The 25009-nt window shown below is 45.9% G+C and overlaps 2 protein-coding genes across 14 annotated transcripts in view; one reads left to right on the plus strand and one right to left on the minus strand.

The window, feature by feature from the left end:
- LOC126536996 (uncharacterized) overlaps positions 1–25009 on the minus strand; it is a 615291-nt gene that overhangs the window by 87658 nt on the left and 502624 nt on the right. The gene's annotated exons all lie outside the window — the stretch shown is intronic.
- LOC140216318 (uncharacterized) lies at positions 4826–5908 on the plus strand. Its single transcript, XM_072286692.1, has 2 exons — positions 4826–4974; positions 5030–5908. Exons 1-2 carry the CDS (start codon positions 4826–4828, stop codon positions 5511–5513), a joined length of 633 nt encoding a protein of 210 aa, XP_072142793.1. The 3' UTR covers positions 5514–5908.

A 25009-nucleotide genomic window follows, 5' to 3' on the forward strand; every position in this document is an offset into this window, starting at 1 on the left:
CTGGCTGACTGATAATATAAGCGACGCTGAAGTTCTTTGTAACCTACCTAACTTTAATTTTTTCCGCACTGATCGCACAAACTCTCGAGGGGGTGGCGTCCTTATTGCTACAAGCAATAATCTACAGTGTTCCCACATCAATATCTCATCAGACCTTGAAATCTTATGGCTCCTTTGTCGCGCCACACCAGTATCTATATTAATTGGCGTTTGTTATAGACCCCCTCACAATAGCCCCGAATTCCCCCGTAAACTGCACAACATTTTAAACGAACTTAAAACTAGACACCCTAAGGCACACATTCTTCTTTTTGGGGATTTTAACTATCCAGGCATAGATTGGTGAGCCCCTAATTATCCTATTTTTAGACAGGATGAATCCCGTGAATTTACGGATGTCTGCGTAATTTTTAACCTAGCCCAACTAGTAACCCAACCTACACGCGTCGCCGGAGATACTGCTAACATTCTTGACCTCATACTATGTAGCCACCCCGACAGCCTGAACGCCATTACTTATCTCCGTGAAATCAGCGATCATAAAGTCATCCATGCATGCTTTAACTTCACTCCAATAACAAAAGCAACTTGCCAAAAAACAATTTCTCTCTACAACAAAGGAAACTATGAGGCCTTCAACGCGGAATTGGAGGCCTTTTTTCCATCATATCAGGGGTCATTTGACGAACAAGACATCCACACAAACTGGTCAATGTTTAAACATAAAATGAATGAATTGGCTAATAAATATATTTCCAAATGCAACTTCCGCGCTAACCACCACAAGCCATGGTTTACCAAGACTCTGGGAAGATTAGAAAATAAAAAGAAACGCCTTTTCCGAAGTGCTAAACTGAGCAGAACAGACTGCGCATGGGAAAAAATATTACGCTGCTGAAGAGGCGTATTTGGTCGAAGTAAAAAAACGCTAAACGTTCCTTTTACCACATCGATTTGCCAAACATACTTACAGATAACCCGACTAAATTCTGGCAGCTTTTAAACCCCCAATCTTCGCGCGTTGTTACCCTGTCTGACGATTCTGGACGTGTTATTTCAGACGTTGAGTGTGCCAACATATTTAATTCTGCCTTCGCATCTGTATTCAATAAAGAACAAAAAACCACCACCCCTCATGACAGCCAGTGACCCCACAATTGCAATGCCAGCCGTTACGTTCTCAGAAACCGGCATATCCCTTCTTATAGATAAGTTAAAGCTTTCTTCATCTACCGGCATTGATGAAATCAACACAAAGTTCTTGAAAAAACACTCGCCACACGTCTGCCAAGTTTTTATGCTTGCTATTCTCGCAGTCCATTTCTACAGGTATCATACCCCACGACTGGAAAGTGGGGAAGGTCGTCCCAGTCCACAAGTCGGGTAAAAAAAGATTCACCACTTAACTACCGCCCCATATCACTTACCAGCATACCCTGCAAGATCATGGAACACGTCATTTACTCTTTAACAATGCAGTTTCTGGACTCAAATAATTTCTTTCATTCATCACAGCATGGATTTCGTAAAGGTTACTCCTGTGAGACTCAACTAGCCATTTTTCGTTCACGACCTGCATGCCAACCTTGACGCTAACCTCCAAACCGACGCAATCTTCCTCGACTTTGCTAAGGCATTTGACAAGGTACCCCATAACCGCCTATTTCTGAAACTTTCCAGCCTAAACTTGCATTGTGACATACTAGCATGGATAAAATAATTCTTGACTCACCGCTCCCAATCAGTCGTCATTAATAAACAAATGTCTAACTTACTACCAGTTTCCTCAGGGGTACCCCAAGGATCCGTCCTAGGGCCTCTTTTGTTTTTAATTTATATAATGACCTACCTAAGAAACTAGATTGCCACATTCGGATGTCTGCCGACGATTGCGTTATTTACAAAACAGTTACTGACACCTTTAACCAACAATCCCTACAAAAATAACCTAAATCTGGTACAAAACTGGTGCAACGACTGGCTAATGACACTTAATATAAACAAATGCAAATATATATCTTTCCACCGTCACAGTAATCCTCTCCTGTTTCCCTACACTATCTCTAACGTTCCTATCGACCCTGTCCAATCATATAAATATCTCGGTGTTCATCTTAGTCATGATCTTACGTGGAATAGCCATATCGCGAATATTATTTCATCTGCTAACAAAACGCTTGGCTTCTTAAAGCGTCATCTCCACTCTGCCCCCCTGCATGTTAAGCTACTGGCATACAAATCACTAGTTCGACCAAAAATTAGAATACGCATCGCCCATCTGGTCCCCGAAACAAGTATACCTTGCTAATTCATTTGAGTCAGTTCAAAACAGGGCAACTAGATTCATTCATTCCTCGTACTCTTTTGATATCAGCATATCATCTTTGAAATCGCAGTCCAACTTACCTACTCTTGCACTTCGTCGCCACATTTCTAGTTTGGGCTTATTTCATAAATTCTTTTATTCCGAGCTATCACAGGAACCCTACATCTGCCCTCCCCCACCACGTTTCTCTCTTCGCACCGGACATCAGCAGCAGGTGTCTCGACCACGAGCACACACAAAAACTTTTGCTTGGTCATTCTTCCCCCGGACTGCTTGCGACTGGAACGGCCTTCCCCAAGAGCTTGCTGCCATCACATGCCCATCTATGTTCCTTAACCAAATTACGCGTGCGCTTGCATCACAATAATATTTTCTGTTTGTATAACTCGTTCAAAATTCTTCTGTATACTGTTGTTAACCTATATGTCTCCCACCCCTTATGTAATACCCTCACATGAGGGTCTTTAAGGAAATAAAGTGAAGTGAAGTGAAATGATGAATGATGAAATAAATAAATTTAAGGAAAGACACCTCCACGGGCGTTTGGACCGGGAACGTGTACGACGCAACCAACGACGCCGCCAGCGACGCCAGCTCTAAGAACGTCGAACGCCACTTCGACGCCGGCTACGGGACTCACACCACGCCAGATACGCACCGAACCAAACGTGAGCACGAACGTCAACCACTAACAGAAGAACGCTAGTAGCAATGTTACCCGGTGATGTGTACTGATAGCCTTTGTATTTTGTGTTGTTTGCTTGGTTTGTGTGCTAGTGTTTGTGTCGCGTAGGTTGCATTAGATGTGCGTCTCTGTGGGTACACCTGTCGCCTAGTCCATTCTTTCGGTCAGAGTGTTCTCTGGAGGAGATCCGTGACAAAGTGGCGAGCCTGCCAGGATTCATTTCCTTGTTTCTTCTTGTTTTGTCTCGGATCTTTCCGATCTCTCGACGGCAGATAGTATGGATTTGACAAAAACGCTAGAACTTGCGCTCAAGCCAGGGTTAAGCGAGGAAGAGGCGATGCGTCTCTGTGACGAGGAGAAAGAAGAGGCAAAAAGGCAGAGAGAGGAAAGGGCGCAAGCACGCGCAGACGCTCGCGACGCAGAAGAGCGAGAGGCTAGAAGAGCTTGCGAGGTAGAACAGGAGAAAAGGATAGAACGGGAGAAGGAGTTGCTTTTGTGAAAACAGGCGCATATCGTAAGAGGCTATGAGGGGATCGAGGACGATGATCAGCGTTCCTTAGCGGGTACCGAATCTCCTAGACCGGCCAGAGTTTGTCCAAGGAATTTGATGGCTCCTTTTGATGACAAAAGAGATGATTTCGACGCGTATCTGCAACGATTCGAGCGGATAGCTTTGGGGCAAGGCTGGGAGCATAGTGAATGGGCCACGGCATTGAGTATGTGCTTAGTCGGGGAGGCGCTGAATGTGTTTGGAAGAATGCCGGCTGCTGAGTCCATGGATTACGAGAAAGTTCAGAAGGCACTCTTGCAAAGATTCAGGCTTACGGCAGAAGCTTTTCGGGAGAGATTTCGCACTGCGAATCCCGAGGATTCTGAAACCGCTAAGCAGTTTTCCTGCAGGCTGACCAACTATTTCGATAGCTGGATCGATATGTCCAACACAGAAAAGAGTTTTGAAGGGGTGCGTGACAAGCTGGTCACAGAGCAATGTTTAGCATGTTCCAGCTCAAAGCTGGCGCTATTCTTGAAAGAAAGGAAGTTGTGTTCATTAGAAGAGTTTGCCGACACTGCAGATCAATTCCTCGAGGCTCAGGAGCTGAGAAATATGAGTAAGGGGAGGGAGGAGACACAGAAGGTCTCAGAGACAGATGCGACAAAACCAAGAGCATATGGCAGTGCACCTAAGGCGCAAGCAAGGTGTTTTCTCTGCGACAAGGTGGGACACCGTGCAGCTGACTGTCGGACGAGTAACGTTGCTCAAAAGACACAGGCTGTGTGTCAGGGTTGTAAGAGGAGATGACACACTGTGGATGAGTGTTGGCAAAGAACGCAAGACCAAACTGCATGCGTTGTCGACTCTCGGGCAGAACTTGTCACACCACCTGAAGTTTCACAGCTGAAAGGAGAACAAACGGCGCTGGGAAATGAGGTGGTGAGTGGCGCACCCAAGTCAAAAGCAGCGATGCCGGTGGTGGTTGGGCAAATAGGGGACCGTCCTGTATTGGTGCTTAGAGACAGCGGAGCTAACACCGTTTTGGTTCGGAGAAGCCTGGTGAAGGACGAGGATCTTACAGGAGAAACGTCGACCATCACTCTTGTAGATAGCACAGTAAAGTACCTTCCCGAAGCCAGGATTCTAACGTCCACGCCATATTATACTGGACAGGTAGTGGCAAAATGCATGGAGAAACCCATCTACGACCTTATTCGGGAAACATTACGGGTGCAAGAAGTGTCGAGGACCGCGATCCCGAGTGGCCCACGACAGCTCAGGCGGGTAGTGGAGCAGTCAGTTCCTCGTCGGCAGTGGAGACATGAGCTCAAGCGACAGCCAGAGCAACGCAGCGTTTGAAAAAAAGAAAGATGGTAAGGAGAAGTCCAAAGACAAGAAGAGCAAGAGCAAAGACAAGAAAAGCAAAAGCAAGGGTAGTAAAGAGAAGAAAAGGAAGGGTTTCTGTCCCTCGTAAGCAGCAAAGCAGCAAGAGCAGCAAGAGCACCAAAGAGAAAGGGTGAGGCAGGAGCAAGGAATCCACTCCAAAGGAGGCGATCAGCCGCAGCGAGGCCAAGAAGACGGAGGCCGGCAAGCACAAGTCCAAGAAGGCCAAGAAAGGTACCTTTAAGGAAGGCAGCTTGAGATCCAGAAGCAAAGAGAACGCCGGCAAGGCTAAGTCCAACAAGGAGAAGGTGGGCAAAGGAGGCAACGAGAAGGCGGACAAAGGCAGTAAGGAGAAGTCGAGCAAGGAGCGGGCCTCCAAGGAGAAGCCCAGCAAGGAAAAGAGCAGCAAGGAGAAACACAGCAAGGATAAGCAAAGTGAAGAAAAGCAACAAAGCAAGGAGAAACACCACAAGGACAAGCACGGAAGCAAAGAAAACCATAGCAAGGACGAGCAGAGCAAGGAGTCGAGTAAGTCCAGTTTGGCCTTACAAGAATACTCATTTCAGGTGGCATATATTAAAGGCAGACATAACGTGGCAGCGGACTTCATGAGTAGAACCAACTGACCAGCTCTAGGTACCTCTGGGATGTATCTTGTCGTTGCTGCTGTGCGATGTATTGCAGGAATGTATCATGTTGTTGGTGTTGTTGTGGTTGTTACGAGATTATACAAAGGAATGTGTTGTGGACATTAACATGTTTATTAAAGACACCGTATGGACAACGGCAGTGATGTGTTAGTGTTCCGAACGCGTTTGGTTGTGGACATTACCATGTTTATTAAGGACACCGTATGGACAACGGCAGTGATGTGTTGGTGTTCCGAAAACGCACTTTGGTAAGGTGTGCTTTTCGTGTGTGCTGGTCATCTTCGGTGTATTGTGTCGTGTGCTGGCTCCAGAAGCGCCACAGAAGATAGTCGGTTGGCTGGATGGCTTGAAGAGGAGGATGACGCGAGCAGATTTTCATGGAAAATCTCTTGAGAGAGGGGGCCCCTGTCACATATAAGACGGAGGCTAAAATAAAATTACAAACAAAGAAAAGTTTCAAGAAGACGACGAGGATGGCGTTAAGGATGACGTGGGTTAACCGAAGACTAAAGAAGATGAAGTACTCAGTGAGGTGACGAGAGATGACTGGTGGAGAAGAGAAGAAGTATCCGGTGAGATGGAAAGCGATGATTGGTGGAGAAGAGAACGAAGAGAAGGATTACGTGGACTAACGTGAAGGCTATAAAAGGGCGAGGAAGGGCGAGACGTGGGGGGAAGAACAAAACAGCGGAGGCTCGGCGGGTCAGGGACGGTTCGGCCGGAAGAGAGCGACGCCGGCTACTGCTCCGGTGAGCTCGCGTTCTACGGCTTCGCACCGCAGACTTCCTGCCGTTCCTGAACCCGTTCCGGGGAGTCCACGGAGGACGCCACCACCTGCTACGGCCAGGGGTATCTCCAGCGCTGTTGGCACTCTTCCGGGTGGTGCCCCAACGCCATCATCGGCCACACCTCCACGGGCGTTTGGACAGGGAGCGTGTACGACGCAACCAACGACGCCGCCAGCGACGCCAGCTCTAGAACGTCGAACGCCACTTCGACGCCGGCTACGGGACTCGTACCACGCCACATCCGCACCGAACCAAACGTGAGCACGAACGTGAACCGCTAACAGGAGAACGTTAGTAGCAGTGTTATCGGGTGATGTGTACTGATAGCCTTTGTATTTTGTGTTAGTTTTGTTTGGTTTGTGTGCTAGTGTTTGTGTCGCGTAGGTTGTATTAAATGTGCGTCTCTGTGGGTACACCTGTCGCCTAGTCATTTCTTTCGGTCAGAGTGTTCTCCGGAGGAGATCCATGACACAGATCACGCTGTTTAAGCTGGTTTACGGCACGAACCCGACGACGACGCTCGACGCCATACTGCCGCACGTCACTGACGAGGAGAATCTTGATGTCGCTACCCATCTATCTCCAGCGCGCCGAAGAAGGCCGACAGCTAGCCCGCCTACGGATCAAGAACCAGCAGCGTACCGACTGCCGACACTACAACCTCCGACGACGCTTCGTCGAGTACCAGCCCGGTGACCGTGTTTGGGTTTAGACCCCAATACGTCGACGAGGACTCAGTGAGAAATCATTGCGACACTATTTCGGACCCTACAAGATCATCCGACGTGTTGGCGAACTGGACTATGAGGTCGTGCCAGACGGCATTTGGCATTCACAGCGGCGCCGGGAACGATCTGAAGTGGTCCACGTAGTGCGTCTGAAGCCCTTTTACGCACGCTGGCGAACTTCCTTATTTTGTTTCCTTTACTACGAGTGCCTTTCTTTATTACTTTCGTTTGTTTGCGGCATCGGGTCGATGTATCTTTAAGAGGGGGGCATTGACACGTGTACCTGTCTTTATCGGGCGACACGTTTCACCGCCTAAGAAATGTTATCGCACAGCGCAGGACGCGCCTGCATGTTTCGGAAGTTTCTGGAATGCTTTCGAAGGTTTTATCCGCTGTGTGTCGTCGCCGAACCTTGCGTGATCTGATTGCATGTATGCGCGGCGCGAATGGTGTAGAACTTTGTGGAAGGCACGCGGGTCACAGCGATTACTCGGAACATTCGACGACTGATGTATAAAAGCCGATGCGCTTGACCTGCTGATCAGATTTTCGACGATCGCCGACCGTGTTCGCCGCTATCGTTGTCCTATAAGTGTAGCCTGTTTTGTGGGCACAGGTTCGCCCAATAAAAGCTAGTTTTGTCTTTCACAGTATTGCTACTGTTTTTCAACGTCACCACCACGTGACAATATCCAGAAGAAATGCCCGAGCAAGATCGCCACAAGCCTCTCACCACGCACTTCCCACTGGCTTGCACGAGAAAACTGCATGTCCGTCAGCCTTGCTTGCTTTAGGTGAAGCTTGCAGACATCCTTTTCCAAGGCATACAGGTGCTCCACGTAGTGAAGCGGATGGTCCCTCGTGCAAACAAGCCCACGAGGGACTCACTTATCAACAGGACCTCCCGCGGGGACAATGCTGAGGCAGCCTGCGCTACTGCGTCAGCGATACCGTCGCGGCTGTCACTGTCGCTATCCGATGCAAGCACGTTAGAGACGATCGCTTCATCGGTTAGAAGCACTTTCCAAATCTCTAGCAGTGCGCTTTCTTTTCACCGGCAACGTCGTGCACTGGCGATGATCAGCGGGCGGATCGGCCATGTTCTGTCAAACGAGGCTGAGAAACTACGTGGCCAGGAACGATTTCGACGCAACGAACAAAGACAAGCACGAGCGACTTAATGCGTTAGTATAATCGCGCAGAATGAGGGTCGAGCCCTGCCCAGTGTTGCCAGGTCGGACAACGTGGCGTAGCCCAAAACTAGAGAAACTGTAGCCCAAATGTAGCCAAACACAAAAAAGAGCAAAACAAATTTGTAGCCAAATATAGCCATTGTTATTTTCAGTTTTATATATATATACATTTTCACATTCGACTACGGTAATCGCTTTTTGTACAACCCGTCGTAAAAAAATATGTCCGTGATGCCGTTACGGTCGAGCCTTGACATCTACAGCAGCTAAACATCTTGAAGGGGCAGCGCAATATGACGAAGACAGAAGGCGGGAACACACCGGACAGCGCTGATCTCACAACTTCATTCGAAGGCATGCACAAACTTATGTACACAACCCATAGCCACGTGCTCTCCCATCGATGGCGTCATTAACAGTGCGCAGGCAAAAACACAAAACCCTGTAATCTAATGCTACACTATGAGGCAGCTTAAAAATTCAAATTCACTGTCATGCAAATTTAACGATGGCGTGCTTACAAAACGCGACCCTTTTTTCCTGATATAGTAGGCCTCCATAACCTCCCTCGTGGTTTGATTTCTATGCGCGGAAAGTAGTGTGGTGTTTGCTCAGAGCAATGCCGCGCGACATGTGAGTAGGCATTACCCGTTAGCGAGCGCCTATGCTCAGACACTCTAACGTTCAGGCAACAACCTGTTTGGCCGATATAGATGTGATCGCAGGAAAATGGAAGCTCGGAAACAACTCCCATTCTACAGTGGACAAACAGGGAAGTATGCTTAACAGTACAGCCTTTCCCAAAATGAGTGACGGCAGCCGGGGCCCAGAAATCCGCGCATACAAATCAGACCACCAGGGAGATTATTGAGGCCTACTATATCAGGAGAAAAGGGTCGCGTTGTGTAAGCATGCCATCGTTAAATTTGCATGGCAGTGAATTTGAATTTTTAAGCCGTGTCATAGCGTAGCATTAGATTGGAGGTTTTCGCGTTTTTTTGCCTGCGCACTGATAATGACACCATCGATGGGAGAGCAGGTGGCCATAGGTTGTGTACATAAGTTTGTGAATGCCTTCGAATGAAGTTAGTTGTGAGATCAGCGCTGTCTTGTGTGTTTCTGCCTTCTGTCTTCGTCATATTGCGCTGCACCTTCAAAATGTTCAGCCAGTACCAACTCGCCCACATGTCCATCCTTCGACAATAGCAACATGATGCTTGCACACAGAAAATTTTTTTTGTTGGCCCCGGAAACTCAAGTTCCAGCGAATCGCTGCTGAGGGAGAACCTATCGAAATGAATGTCGAATGAACACGCACAAAAAACTTGAAGGACGCTTGGAGGACAACTGGTCAGAAAGTGTTTTGGGACGTTGATGGAAATGAACTGATCATGATTTATGCCGATAGAAACAGGCACGCTGTTCGGGATTGAAGTAGGGATTATAGTTTTAAATTGGCAAAGAATATCTAAAAGGCCAGTAAGTGGCAAGGCCTGGCAATGAAATCTTGGTACTTCGAATGTAGTCTATGCGATTACTGTAAGTAATGATTATTCAAAAGAATAGCGCAAAGTAGCAGGGACAACGACAGAGAATACGACAGGACGAGCGCTAGTCCATAGACAGGACGATAGACAGGACGAGCGCTAAAGCGCTCGTCCTGTCGTATTCTTTGTCGTTGTCCCTGCTACTTTGCGCTATTCTTTTGAATAATCATGACACACCAACTAGCCCAGCTTTCTGCTTTGATTACTGTAAGTAAGTCGGCTGTTATGTAGTACAACATAATTATTGCTTAAAATTGCAGTTGCTATAGTATTAGACACTTGCGCTTTATTCTATGCTTCGGAAATCAAAAGCGCACGCATGGCTGCGGCAACACGCTGAACTGCGTATCACGCGTAAAATCGTCGTTTTGTTTTCAATCCGATTGGTTTCGCTTTGACTGTTTAAATACCAATGCAGTTGGGCAGGAAACAATGGAAACACGTAGCTATTACCGCAAAAGTACTTGACACTTCGGAAAACATGAATCGCAGGAACGTCGAATTGTTAGACAAACTACTTTGTCACGCTTACGGCCGCACCTGTCGTCTGCCTCCCACTAATGCCGGCGTATAATCGCTATCGCGCTGACCTACCACCGCTGCCAACAACCTGCCTGTGAAACACTACATCCTCACTGCAGATAAAAAAAAATTCTGATAAAAAATTGTTCCACGGCGTTTTCCGCGTTACCACTTCATGATTACACACTCTGACTAGCAAACTTTCCATTGCATTAAAAATAGGTACCATGAAAATTGCCTCTCAGCTCTTTAATATTCACAATTAAGAGTGGAATGTGATTGCATTCAAAGATCCCTGACTGCTTCTCACGGTTCCCGGCAACTGCAGCGTATGCAACCATGTTTACCTGCAAACGGTGGAGGCGAACAATATGCATGAAGGCGAGCTTTTTGGTTCTTTTTCTTTTCATTCCAGTCGCATGGTAGGCGCCGCCGCTGCTGCGGAGGCGAGTGCCATCTGGATGGTGTTGCATGGAACCGAGCGCAGCGCGCCGCTCCTACTTGACAGCAACCGCTTGTCCTCGTTTTTTTTTCCTGTCCCCTGTCCTGCTTCCCGCTGCACCACTCAGTCTCATGGAAAACCAACTAGCCCAAACCATTGCCCCCCCTACTAAGATGTCGAACAGCAGCTGGAAAAGGGGTTTGTGTTCGAAGTTCCGCGTAACAAACGTGTTTTCTCGTGTAATCAAATTACAATTCGACACTACCATGTCTATAGAGTGACTGTAAGTCGTATTATACAAATTTTCTGAGGCGTTTTACTTTGAGAAAATCAATTACTTCAGTAATGCATATGCGCCAGCCGAAGGGCCTACGTGGTTCGGGATCATTTTTTCACACGGCAACGGCGTTGACGCCGGATTTTCTGCGACACGGGGCCCTGTTGGGCCATTACCACAAGCCCAGATTCCGAATCTACAAGATGCAGAATTTATCCTGCGAACGCCCTTTGGACAAACCCGGGGCTGCGCCGAAAGGCACAGCGCCCTAATTCTTCCTTGCCAAGTCAAGATGCTGAGCCGTCAGGCAGTGGAGTCCTGCGGAGAAGCATCGGCGAGCGACATGTCCAAATGTGCAACCAAGTGCCAGACAGCCCGGCGCCGTACCTCCCTTTGCCTGGAGGTCACCGCGCCCGCCAACTTTGAACCGGGGGGCCAGCGCGGTCGCTGGTTGGACCTCTAGGACGACCGTCGAGTGCTGGCATTGTATTGGGCCGTTTGAGTGACAATGGTTTCTTGGGGCATTATAAGCTGCGACGCGGCCGCCTGGAAAACCGGATCCGCCGACCCACCGGGAGTGAGTGCCGCTCTCGACTGGAGTGAGATGTGTCACGCGTTGGAGTCTCAACGGACGTCACCGAGCGGGAACAGTCGCGTTTGCTGTTAGCTCTCGGCCCCCGTGCCGATCCGAACTTGTCCTGTATAATGACCTGTATATAGTGTATAAAATCCCTTTCGTTATTCTCACCGACGCCTGACTCGGAGTCTTCGCTACCAACGCTCTGTCACGAAACGGGTGACGAGCGCTACGGGACCACCTCAAAGTCGTAATAGGGGTGGCAGCGGTGCAAAGTCGTAACAGCCCTTAACGCCTGTCGCATTAAAGTTCATTTCACACGCAAAGGAAAATGGCAATAAAAAGCTTACCGTGGGAAACGCGGATTATGTCGAAAACTGTGCCCAGCGCGATACTTCAACCAGACACCTTCGCCTTGGACACACTGGAGCGTGTCATTTACCCAGCCTTCCCTTCTTTCATGTCGGCGCCACGATGGCACAACCATATTTCTCTCTGTTTCTCAGCATAGCCATGTTAGTACAGGGCACTGTGAAACACCCTCCACTCCCAGGCTCATCCCGATGCCCGGTGATTGGGTGTGGGGATAAGACGAAGATGAGACAACATTGCTGGAGCAAATGTTAGCACGGTGAAGCGCGGTGTAAATTTAAGCTCGTCAAGGATAAAATCATCGGCTCAAAGAATGATACACTGAGGGGGAGTGGGAGGGGGGGCATTTCGCGCACACACGCACAGCCGCGCTGCTGGCTCAGCCAGCTAAAACATAGCCTTCAAGTTTTGTTTCTACTCTATGAGAGTCACCTCTGGAGCATGGATTAAAGTGCCACTCATAGCCCAAATAAAGCCAAGTCGCAGATTTTCAGTAGCCCATATATAGCCACGTAGCCAACTCACCCAAGTCGACGCCAAACATTTTTTTATGTAGCCCAATTTGGCTATATATAGCCAAACCTGGCAACACTGGCCCTGCCCAGCGCGCGACCTGGGAGTAGCACCGACAGCGTTGTCAGCGCAGTTGGGGCCATCCATTCGTGTTTCGGAGGGTGGCGCGGCGCGGAGCTATAGGCGCAGTCATTGGTGTTCGCAGGGGTGGAAGGGCGACGGCAGAGATGCGCGCGAGGCTGGCGTGCATCTCTCATGGAGATAAGTGCGCGGCGGCAGTTGGGTGATGGTTGATCGTGCAGGGGCTGGCATTTCACTTTTTTCTTTTCAGGGATTCCGTATTCCATTACCTTCCGGCATGGACACCCATCAGCCAGACTTCCTCTTTATAACTGATAATTCGGCATGGGGACATTGTAGTAAGCGGGTTATTTCTGCATAGAAAACACACAAAAGTTAACGGTGCAACAGCTTTTCATTGTTATAACCGATATATTGTTACAACCGGTATTGTTAGAAGTGGATTCTATTGCATATATTGTGAGCATTATTCATATGCTTCGCATTCTCATCTGCCTATACTCATCATTACCGTTTTGGGGCCTGGTGGTGGGTCTCTCACTCTGGAGAATAAAGAAGTCTGACTGCCTAAACCTTGCCTCAGAAGTGCTGGAATGTGCTGTCCGGTTCACTCGTTCTTTCGCTCCCGGTCTCTGTCCAGCTTCACCTACGCTACGTCCCTGGAGCTCCGCTCGGGTCACCGCCACTACGAACTGCACCCGACCATGTCCCAAGACCAGCAGGCCAATACCGCGATATCCCCCTTGCATGCTCCAGCGGGAACCCCTTCTTGAAGGTCAGAACCCCGCAGTAGGATCCACCGGTTTGCTGGACTTTCAGGTGACGACGTTGAAGACTGATTGGAGCTATACGAGCGCGTGACTGACTTTAACCAATGGAACGAATCTGCAAAACTTTCTCACGTCGCCTTCTACCTAACCGGCGTCGTAAATATTGGTTTTACAATTATGAGCTCAATTTTGTCAACTGAAGCACCTTTAAACACAACCCACGGCAGATTTTCGCGAACTCGTCTGTGCGCTCCGATATCGCCAAGAAGAAGCTTGTTGAGCGTGTTCTGCACTCGGGCGAGTCGTACACTTCGTACATAGAAGACGTCCACGCCTTCTGCCGCCGCGTGAACACCTCGATGGCAGAGCGTGACCGCGTACGTCACCTCCTCAAGGGTACGTATCCAGCTTTTCTGGACACAAGGGTTCAGTTCGCGTGAGTGCCACCACATGGCGTACTGACCTTCAACTTTTCAAACTTCCCGCGGTGACGCGTGATGACGTCAACTAAACAAAAATAAAAAAAAAATAAAGCTATCCCTGGGCATTGAACTTCGCCACAATGCTTGTCCCGCCGGCGTTATCAGTGTTCTTGATAAAGCGTATTCGCTCGTCGCCTGGAAATTACTCGTCATCCTAAGAGCGTTTAGTCGCGACGAGCAATGGTTTATTCTGGGCTTTTGATGCGACTCTTATTTTTTCTTGCTTTTTTATTTTCCTTTTCTTTTTATGTTTTATTTTTTCATTCTACGGAGTAAAGAAGCTAGCCTAACCGTTAGAAGCACTTCGGGGCAGCCTTTCTTCAGTCGGCACACATTGTTAACGTCCGAACATCGCACAGCGTCTACTAGAGACGTCGTTGTGGACGGATTTTGATTTTCCCCTATCGAATTCGTTCAGGCGCACACAATTATTTCACTAACGACTTTTCAATGCGCACTCATGGGCTACCGCTGCAGCTGCAAATCTAGATGTGTTTAAGTATTAAGACATATACATGGATATGTTGGTTTTTCACCTTGACACAAAAGTCACGGCACAAGACTTGAGCAACCTCTCCCTGTGTCGTGGCAGGGTGTGAGACCGGGCTAGTTGGTATTCCATGCTAAAATGACTAGCGCAAGGATGGACACGGGACACTAAAGAGGCGACAAGGATAAGCGCAAGCTTCCAACTGGGCGCTTGTCCTTGTAGCGTCTGTAGTGTCCCCTGCCTCTTGCGCTAGTCACTTCAGTCTGTGTCGTCGTTCGTTAGAATGCTATGGCCGAAGCTGCTCGCAATATTACGTCACATTTACTGGCCACCAGGCCAGGTACACCCTTGGGTAGGACATATACAGTACTTGCAGTTAGTTTCCAAAGTTGTCTCCTATGGCGGTTATCCACGTGCGTGAAGCAAGAACGCTTTTTAAAGTTATTGTGCAGTAATATTGTCACGTGGTAGTGACGGTGAAGAAAGCAGCAACACGGCGGAATACAAAACTAGCTTTTATTGGGCGAACCTGTGCCCACAAAAACAGGCTACACTTATAGCACAACGATAGCGGCGAACACGGTCGGCGATCGTCGGAAATCTGATCAGCGGGTCAATCGCGTCGGCTTTTAAAGAACAGTCGTCGAATGTTCGAGACTAATCGTTCGGACCCGCGTGCCTTCCACAAAGTTCTACACCATTCGCGTCAGGTGATGAAATCAGATAACATAAGGTTCGGCGACAACAGACAGCGGATAGAAGCATCGATAACTTTCCAGAAACTTCGGATACATGCAGGCGCGTCCCACGCTGTGCGATTACATTTGCTAGGCGGCGAAACGTGGTTGCCCGATAAAGATAAGTATACGTGTCAATATATGCGAGATTTGTATATTCTCCACATTCTCTACCATGTTGCCGTTCCGCCTTTATTATATAGCCGCAATGTAGACTAGCAGCTATCGAACACCATAAAGGCTATCCACACAGTCAAAGACCTCGCGCACAACTCCTGACACTTAATTGTATTCAAGAGTTGTGCGACTGTCCAGGACATCCTTAACAAATGTTACATAACACATTATGAGGTTTTACTTGCCAAAACCACGATTTCATTTTGAGGCAGGCACGCCGTATTGGAGGATTCGGGAATAATTTAGACCACTTGGGATTTTTTCACGTGCGCCTAACCCTAAGTACGCGGGTTTTCGCATTTCACACCCATTTAAATACGGCTGCCGTGGTTGGGATTTGATCCCGAGACCTCGTGATTAGCTGCCGAACCCAATAAAAGCTAAGCAACTATGGAGGGGAAGGAATGTTTGCAGTAGGAGGAAGGTGACAGCCGGCACGTGAGACAATTTGTTCGCATCCTCACTGCGCGAGAATCGGTACCATCTGTCGAAGAATGACACCATAGAATGCACTGTGTTCCATGTGTTGGGGTCCGCATCCAATATTTCAGACCCGAATCATACTGTAACTACTGACGACTAGGCATCTCGCTAATACGTGCAGTCGCTTGACAGCTTCCGAGCGCTGGCGTCGACCACAAGACCTACTTGACCTTTGTTCAACACTTGCCGACATTCTCGCCTTATTTCGCACCATTGCGTTTCAGCTGAACTGCTTCAACAGCCAATTTATTTCGCCAAAATTTCGCCACCTTGTCAACGTTATGGTTTCTTATTTTTAAGTCATCTTTTATATTTAGGCTAATGCTGTTATGAAATTTCCAGCAGTTTCACCTTTCCCAAAATGCCCGCATTTTTGGAGGATTTTTAATAGACGTGGAAACCATTGCGTGGCCCCTGACCAAGCTGCTCAAAAAGTCATTTTATATCCCTGAGGTCTTGTGCAAGCTTCTGCCTTCTTGCCGTTCATCAACCTCCTGATTTCCCTGTCAAGTGTATCCCATTTTGACGACTCCAATCCCACGGAAGTTGGCAATGATATAATGTGCATGGGATTAAAGCCATTTAAATCAATTCTACTGTGGATACGACAGCCGCTTTTGCTCACTGTGAATGGAAATATTGCGTTAATGAGCGCCATTCTTAAGCATTTATATTGACAGTCAAAAAATTATGCGGATCCCATCTATGTGCGAATCGATGTAAGCAAAGCTTTCTGTGTTTTTTGTCATTGTCATACGTAATCTCCACAGACTAGACAGGCACTCTCTAATGAAATGCTGTCGATGTTTGCCTGATTACGCCTGTCATTGTGATGCAAATAAACGGAACTTCAACTCATTTTCTCTGAAATAAACGCTGAATGAAATGCTGACGTCATCCTAAACAAGATCAACAAGCGCCGTAGTGCTGGATCTTATGATGTCCCTATTCGTAAGATTGTATTCGCGATTTATATTTTCTTTTTGGTGGGGGGGGGGGGGTGCGATGTGCTCTTGTACGCTATAAATGTCCCTCGGACGTGTCTGATGTGCTCGTTTTTATTCTCAACTGCCTAATGAAAACTCTCATGGCTGCAACTTCATGATGTCCTGGTGGCAGGCCACCATGGAGTGTCGCGCAAGTATGACCACGATGATTCATTTGGGTTGACATATATTATTTTGTGGGTCACACTTCGCCACATTCATTTTCAAACTATGGCAGAGATCGAAAAGGGTGACCAACTCACTACGTCCCTTTCCTCTGTTTACTTCCGCAAAGTGTGTGTTTATCGCTGTGGGTACCAAATACGCCCAGCGGTATGCTACCACTCAAGCCTTTCTGGCGGCTGAGCAAATGAAGTCGCAGGCTTTATTCAACATGGCGTCGATGTTCAATATGGCTATCCTCAATTACTTTTCGCGGACTTCGCTCACCGCCTTCTCTCCAGTGTCATCTCTTACACTACACGCTCCTGCTAGACACAACACAAACACGCAGCGACCTTAATGAAGTATCAATTGCACGCTAGTTGACACGCTGTCTATGTAAATTTCCGCTGAGCTACGAGATTGAAGCGTGGTCCTGTCTATGGTGACATTAGCAACACCGCTCGTTACTCGTCACGTCTTTTTTTTTTTTTTTGTCGACAAGAGCATAGTGTATTTCCTCTGAATGTGCTTTCGGCTTTAGCTGTGACCTTGCACGCCCGCTTATTCTGTTACGTTGACGGCGACCGTTGTCGTCAGGCTGCCGCCTCATTCTGAGCTTCGCAGTCACCAGAGAGTACAGAAAGCTGTCTTCACAAACAAACCACCGGGATTCGAGCCCATCTCCCAAATGCACCATCTTGCATTTGGGAGATGGGCACGCTAGCCATTACGCTACCACCTGCCTCCACCAATTTCTGTTTATCTACCTTCCCACTTCACGTTTTTGCCTCAGACGCAGGCAGAACGGATGCAGAACGAAAAAAAAAGTAAAGATTGCTTGATCCGCCAGCTGACACATGACCTTAACTTTGACAGGTTATTGTCATTGGAGCGCATGTAGGCTTGCGGCTGCGTGCAGATTGTGGGTCGCCTTAGCTTTATTCTAAATTTGCTTTCACCGACTCTTTCAGCTAAAACTGAAATGCCGGACAAAAATGAGACCTACCGTTGAATATTATTTTCTTGTTTTCTAGGTTTAAACCAAAAACTCTCATTTACACAAATAGTGATTTTTTAAAGAAATGGCATAAGGATACTATATTTCGAGGTCATGTCGTGTCAATACGGGCCCGCACCACGTATGGACTAAAGGGCATCACAGTGCCGATGCACGCGGCAGGTTACTGAATGAAGAAAACAGGAAACGACTGTTTTTCAGTTTTCGCAACATATTGTACACAGAACACAAGGCACCCACCACAATGGCATTTTATTTTTGACAACAGCGACACACATTGGCGTACTTATATGTTTCCTAAAGGGGTTTGAGTTTATTTTTTCATCGCAGAACCGCAAGCACAGGTTGCGTCGCGCGTATACCACAGCCACGTACTGTGGCCGCGCTCCTTTTTCTCTAACAATGTGGCCCCCGGCGGCTTCACGGGCTCCCGTAGGTGGCGGATTGGACTGTCACTCCAGAAGTTTAAATAGATAACCTCTTTGCATAGAAATGATGGCATGATTGTTAACATATTGTTGGCTTGGATATGTCTGGCATGAGGTCCAAGACCGTGTCTTCAAACGCGTTCTTTGCGTTCGCGTCTCTGTCTTGAAGGGACGCGCACCCTAACTTGCTGCAGTGGTGCTTGCGTTGAGCGTATGTAAGGCGAAAAACGCGGTTATAAAATGTCTGTTCACTAACTTGTGCAGTAAACCCATCTTTACAGTATTCGCGCAGTATAGTAGTAGTATAATAAGAGTCACGAGTATGGCATCCGTAACCGCAAGCGTCATGTTATAGTCGTAACTTGTCGGGAAAGCGTAGTTGTAATCCACAGACCCTGCCACTAAGGAATACGTGGCTAGGCATGACTGATGGATAAGTAATTGCGAAGACTGGTTTTCAGTAAAGGTTTGTTACCAAAAACGGCGGGAGCCTATACTGCCGCAAAGGACGGATGTTGGCGGTGACTCCAATCATTTACTCGGCACATCACACATCTGCACTGGAATTCAACTGGTTTCGCCAACTCTTGCTTATATTCTCTCGCCCCTAAGCTGCGAATTCGTCTGCAACCCGGGCCTCAGCTTTTTCCCTTTGTCCCCCGCTTCTTTCCCAATCTGCTAAGACGTGCTTCCACTGATGCTTGCTCCTCCTTTTTCTCAATAAATGAAGGAATTCATTCATGCATTCCTAAGTTACTGCAGAAAATAGCGTGTCTTTATCTCCAAAACCACCCTGTCTCTCACCTGGACTCGCCCATCGCAAAACAAAGTTGCTGTGTTGCAAATGGCTGGGCGTCACATAAACAATTTTCTAGGAATGACCAGTAGCACGGCGGGCAATTTTAGGCGGGTGACGAGACAGTATATAGAACACCTTCTCTGCCATATCCACACTCAGTGCTCTGCTTGGTGAGCTACTATTATAGCCGCTACGACGAAGTACGAAATGAAAGAAACCTATCTGGGCTGGTCACGGGCAGCTCTGTTTGGATTCGTGATGCGTCGATTTGAAATATACAGATTTCTTATCTAAGCCTAAATGACAGCGATATAGGCGAGGTGAGTTATGGTAGCTCGTTGGCCTGGACTAACGACGCTCTTCACGCAGCACTTTCGTCTTATGTGTGTTTGCGAACGGGAATGAAAGACAGGAGGGTAACACGCCTTCCTGAAATGAAACATTCGGAATAACCCTTCATTTGGCGGTTGGACATATGTCGAGGGTCCCCGATACGAACCACCTGCAAGTCTGTATGACCTTGCAAAGGGGAACTCAGATGAGACGTTGTCAAACGGATAGGTTTTTAATTATCATAATAAGTATGTCTTTATATAAATTCGTTACCATGAGGTGAAAGCCGACTAATAAGCATTTAAATTTTCTGTGTTATTAAAACATCGTGTTAATAAAACGTTGTTGTGCTTTACAGCCCCCCAAAATAAAAAGTAAGTTATGAAAAATAAATTGGTCCGGTGAATGTGCAAACGCAGACGCAAGAAAAGGCTATAGTCCGTTTCCCAGTATTCACTCAATGAAGATGGAGCACCTCTATACTCTCACGTTGTAGTAATGTCAAGAACAAAACACTTCCGAAAGAGTCAGTCACGAATGTTACTCACTATAAAATGAGCTTGCGCTGGAAAAGAAAATAACACTCAAACATAACGATGGCTGCGCGCAAAGTGCTTCCTCTGATTACGATCTACGGATCAAGGCGTCGGTTCGTCAGATTGGAATGCTCGTACATTGCAGCGCAATATCGGGTCGTCAAATGTGATGGAGAATGTACGCCAGTGTTCGCTTCACGCGCGCAATCTGATAAGATAACGCTCTTTCGCTATTGAATCCGTGACAACATACTGGATATTAGAAACACATGCAGGCGCATCTTGAGCTAACTGATAACTTTGGAACTGTGGTCAGACGCCAAAAAAAGCCCAACCCCCCCTAAAAAAAAGAATACAGTTGCTTTCAATATTAGCTGAAACATAATGCTTGTGGTTTAAAAAGGGCCCCCAACACTGCACAGCGACGCCGACATACAGAAAATTGAAGAGCGAACCACTTTCCAATTACTGGTATTTATCAAACCAGCATATCGTGGTGCCAGTTCCACCACGGGTACTGTGTCGGAGCCCATGTTTCACGTTAGCATCAATTGTCACAAAATCACAGTATTTTTTCCTTTAGATCTTATCATTAGACAGCTAAAACACATCCAGCGAAACCCTCACCTTAATATTTCAGTACTTTTCGTTCTAACGTACATATCCGTGCTTATCCATATGTTACAAAGTACTGAAAATGTACCCAATGATTTCCTCCAGGAAGCTGTTTTTATTCCTTATGATGCCAGGAAACCGAGCCTGATGCCACCAACGCTCAGAAACCTAATCGGGAGCGCGCACAATGTTCTCGCACACCTTGTGGGATGTGCCGTAGCGCTGAGATGCTTGTTGCATAATGTATGAGAATCGGTTGTAAAGACCGACGTGCAAGGTTGGGCCATGTGCTTAAGCTCATGAAGTTGATTTGTGCCAAGATAAGCTGTCCAAGCATTCACACTTATTTTATAAGAAGTCTACAGCACCATCAATATGCCGGCTGCTTTTAACTGCACGAAACAAAACTATTGAAACGATAGAAACAATGTTAACATCATTTTATCATTCGAGTGTTCAGATCGGTAATCTCTAGATGCACAGTAAGTTGAGAAGTTGTTTGCCTAATTAACAAAGCTACGTTAATTAAGTTTTCAGTAATGGTTCTTACGTGGCTAAAGAAAATGAGCAGTTTGGAGCCCGTCCTCGAGATTATGCAGCCAAGCGAAAAACTTTCGACTAAACATGCTTCTGTAAGAACCATGCGAAAAAAATGTTCCAAGTAAACGCTCTAGGAAGGCGTAACTGACGCAGAAAAAGCCCATCTGTAAAGCCACAGAAAGAACAGCAGTTCACGACGGGACACAAAGGAGGAAACACACATAAACTGCGCTAACTTTAAGCGCTGTTCTTTATGTGATAATTTATTTATTTTTTTATTCATAGTGTCGATCCCATCAGGGGTCCTAACAGGAAGAATGAATGAATGAATGAATGTTTGATTTTGAATGGCGCAAGAGCCAAGTATGGCCAAAGAGCGCCATGTCCATGGTAATGGGTTCGCCATATACTTGATGAGTTCTATGAAGTTGGGGCGATGTGGCTGTAAAGGGGCCTTAAAAAGTAGGCGCTCTAAAGTACGTAAAATCTGTATATTAAGATTATGGCGATGGCGTATGACGTGTGCTATGAACATTAGGATGCATTTAAAATAATAATACGATGTGTAAAAATATATAGGGTTATAAGATTGGCTAGAGCACTACTGCTTCCTTAGAGCCCTTGAAACGCAAGGGTCTGGAGGCATATGCTATGCAACACAATTATCGCAGCGGCATCCTCTGAAACGAGGATGCTCTACGAATGTAATGGGCTTATAACATGTAGGACAATATCATTTAAGAAATTGAGGACTGCCTTGATATTAAAAAGGGGTTCTCTGCCAAGAAACGTAGCCGGGTGAAGAGGAATGTAGTACAGGAAGCCCATACATAGTTATCTTGCAGTGTAACAATAATAATTAGCGCAATAATAAGATTAGACATATTAGACATGCAGTTAGCAGAGGCAGACAATGTAGTAGGCAGAAAGGTAACGTTATACACTGTAATAATGTTACGAGAAAAAAAAACAGGTAATCAAAGATAGAAAGCTTACAAAGGTGAACAAAATGGTAGGCATAAATTGTACTATAATACATAGCATAAAATTTAAGAGTAACAAGGGGTAATGAGGTAGTCTGTCAAATATCAATGGTGGTAAGCAATAATTATAACAGGAAAAGAAGTAAAAAATTTGCATAAATAAACAATAGTACTCAGTAATGGCAAGTAATACAAGTTATGAAAGTGAGGTATACACAAGAGGTAGTAATCCATAAGATACGTTTAAGGTGTCGTTAGAGAAATTGTGATTATGTAAACAATCTAATGAAATAAAATGGCACAAAAATATATGGTGACATAAGTACATCATAATTATGAAGCACGCAATTCATTTTCGGCTAATGTCAAAAAAGTAGTTAACGATGGGCTGTCTGTAATACTAGGGTCCAGCTTATTCTATTTACGTGTCATTAAAGGGAAAAACGAATGCTTATGGCTTTCCGTATGAAATGGGTGTTCGTTTAATTATAGTGAATGTATATGTCGGGTGAGTCGAGTTTGTGCTAAAGATAAGTATTTAGAACTGTCTATTTTCAATTCATTATGAATAAGTTGATACATCAATTTTAATCGTGCAAGCTTGGCTCGTTTTTGTAAGGTCAGTATACCGGCCTGTTTTAGCAATTCTGTGGGTGAGTCTGTTAACCTATGTTTGTTGTAAATATATCTTAGTGCCTTCCTTTGAATTGCTTCTAGTTTGTTAATGAGTTCTTTGGTGAAAGGAAACCAAACAACGTTAGCATACTCTAATACAGATCTCACAAATGTGTTATATGCTAGTAGTTTTGTGTTTGGGGGTGCTAGTCTAAGACGTCTGTTCAGGAAAAACAATTTTTTTTGTGCTGTCGAGGTAACGTTGTTAACATGGCGCCCCCATCTGAAATAGTGTGTTAATGTTAAGCCAAGGTACTTGTACTCTTTCACTTTGTTAAGTGTGGCGTTATTTATAGTGTAGTTAAATATGCGAGCTTTTTTCTAGTAATTGATAATATAGCTGATTTTTTAATATTTAAAGTCATTCGCCATTCGTTACACCATTTGTACACAAGTGACAAAGCGTCGTTCAAGGCCACATGGTCATTATGAGAATTGATTACCTGATACAGAACACAATCGTCAGCAAAAAGTCTAACATTGACTGGAATATTAGAAGGCAGATCATTAATGTATATGAGAAATAAAACTGGAGCCAGAACACTTCCTTGTGGAACTCCGGATCTTACGCTAGATTTCATGGAATATTGCTGGTAAACTTCTACAAATTGAGTGCGGTTAGTAAGGTAGTCTTTGATCGATCCAGTTCAGTATAGGGCCCTTTCCGAAGGTAAGTTCGAGTTTATAAATTAATTTCTTATGTGTTACGCGATCGAAAGCTTTTGAAAAATCTAGAAAGATTAGATCGATTTGTTTCTGTTGGTCAATACTTAACGATACATCGTGGACAAGCTCAATTACTTGTGTGACTGTGGAAACTCCTTTGCGAAAACCATGCTGACAATCCGTTAGTATTTCTTCCTGTTCAAGGTGTTTGGTTATGTGCTTTAAGATAATGTGCTCTAGTAGTTTACAAACAGTGCATGTTAGTGAGATTGGTCTGTAGTTAGCGGGTTATGTTTTACTTCCCGATTTATGAATTGGTTTCACTTTAGCTGTTTTCCAATCCTTAGGGAGGGTACCTGAGGAGATTGATTTATTAAAAATTATTAATAAGTACTTGGCCATCCACTCAGCGTATCTGCGAAGGAATGCATTTGGAATATTATCAGGTCCTGGTGATTTCTTTGGGTCTAAGTTAAGCAGTAGGTTAAGTATGCCTGTTTCGGTTAGTGTGAGTGGCTCTAGTGGCTTATTTCTAGAGAATCCTGCTTGTGATAGTGTGCCGTTGTCCTGAGTGAAAACGGAGCAGAAGTAGTCGTTAAGCAAGTTAGCAGAGTTCCGGTTATCTTCATTTGAGGCTTCGTTGTCGTTACGATTCTTTTGGTTAATGTAGCTCCAGAACTTTGTGGGAGCAGTTTTCAAAACGTTTGTGAGTGTATTAGTACAGTAGAACTGTTTGGCTGTCTTAATTTTTGATTTCATAAGTTGGATAGCTGCGCTGAGATTTTCATGCGTAAATTTTAATGGGTTAGTTTTCAGTAATTTTCGCATTCGGCTTACTCTACGTGTCGCATGTATAACGTCACGCGTTATCCATGGATTACGCCTAGTAAGTTTCTTTTTTCTAGTTGGTATGTAATTGGTTATACAATGAGATATAATGACGGAAAATGCGAGCCACAATGTATCGATGTCTGTAGTGCTGTTATGGGAAAGTTACAAAAACGTGTGGTATTCATTAATCAGGTAATCAAGTATACTAGTGTCGTTAGCTTTACTATAGTCGGGGTAAGCGGTGATTTGCTGAGGGGTAACGCTGTCATGAAGGGGTATAGTGCAATAGGTAATTTTGTGATACGAAATACCATCTAGTAAGCTTAATCTTGTTTCGTCATTTATGAAGTGATTGCAGAGGAATATTAGATCTAGTATGGAACAGCTGGATCCCTGTACACGTGTAGGTTCAGTTACAATTTGTGTAAGGTTGAACGATAACATAAAGTCAAGTAAGACATCCGCACAGGGTGAATGATGCTGCATTGTTCGCCAATTCATTTCAGGAACGTTAAAATCACCTGTGATTATTAATCTTTACCCTGATGCATATTGCTAAGTATATTCATGCAATCGGCGCTCATTGTCGAGGCCGGAAGAAGGACTGCGATAGACGCAGCCTACGACAACAGTATAAGGTGCGAAGCGCAGTCTACAAAAGATAGTGTCACGTGGTCGTGACGTCAAAGAACACAGTAGCAATACTGTGGAACACAAA

This window comes from Dermacentor andersoni, chromosome 3 (assembly GCF_023375885.2).
Source record: "Dermacentor andersoni chromosome 3, qqDerAnde1_hic_scaffold, whole genome shotgun sequence".
In the NCBI taxonomy this organism is placed as follows: domain Eukaryota; kingdom Metazoa; phylum Arthropoda; class Arachnida; order Ixodida; family Ixodidae; genus Dermacentor; species Dermacentor andersoni.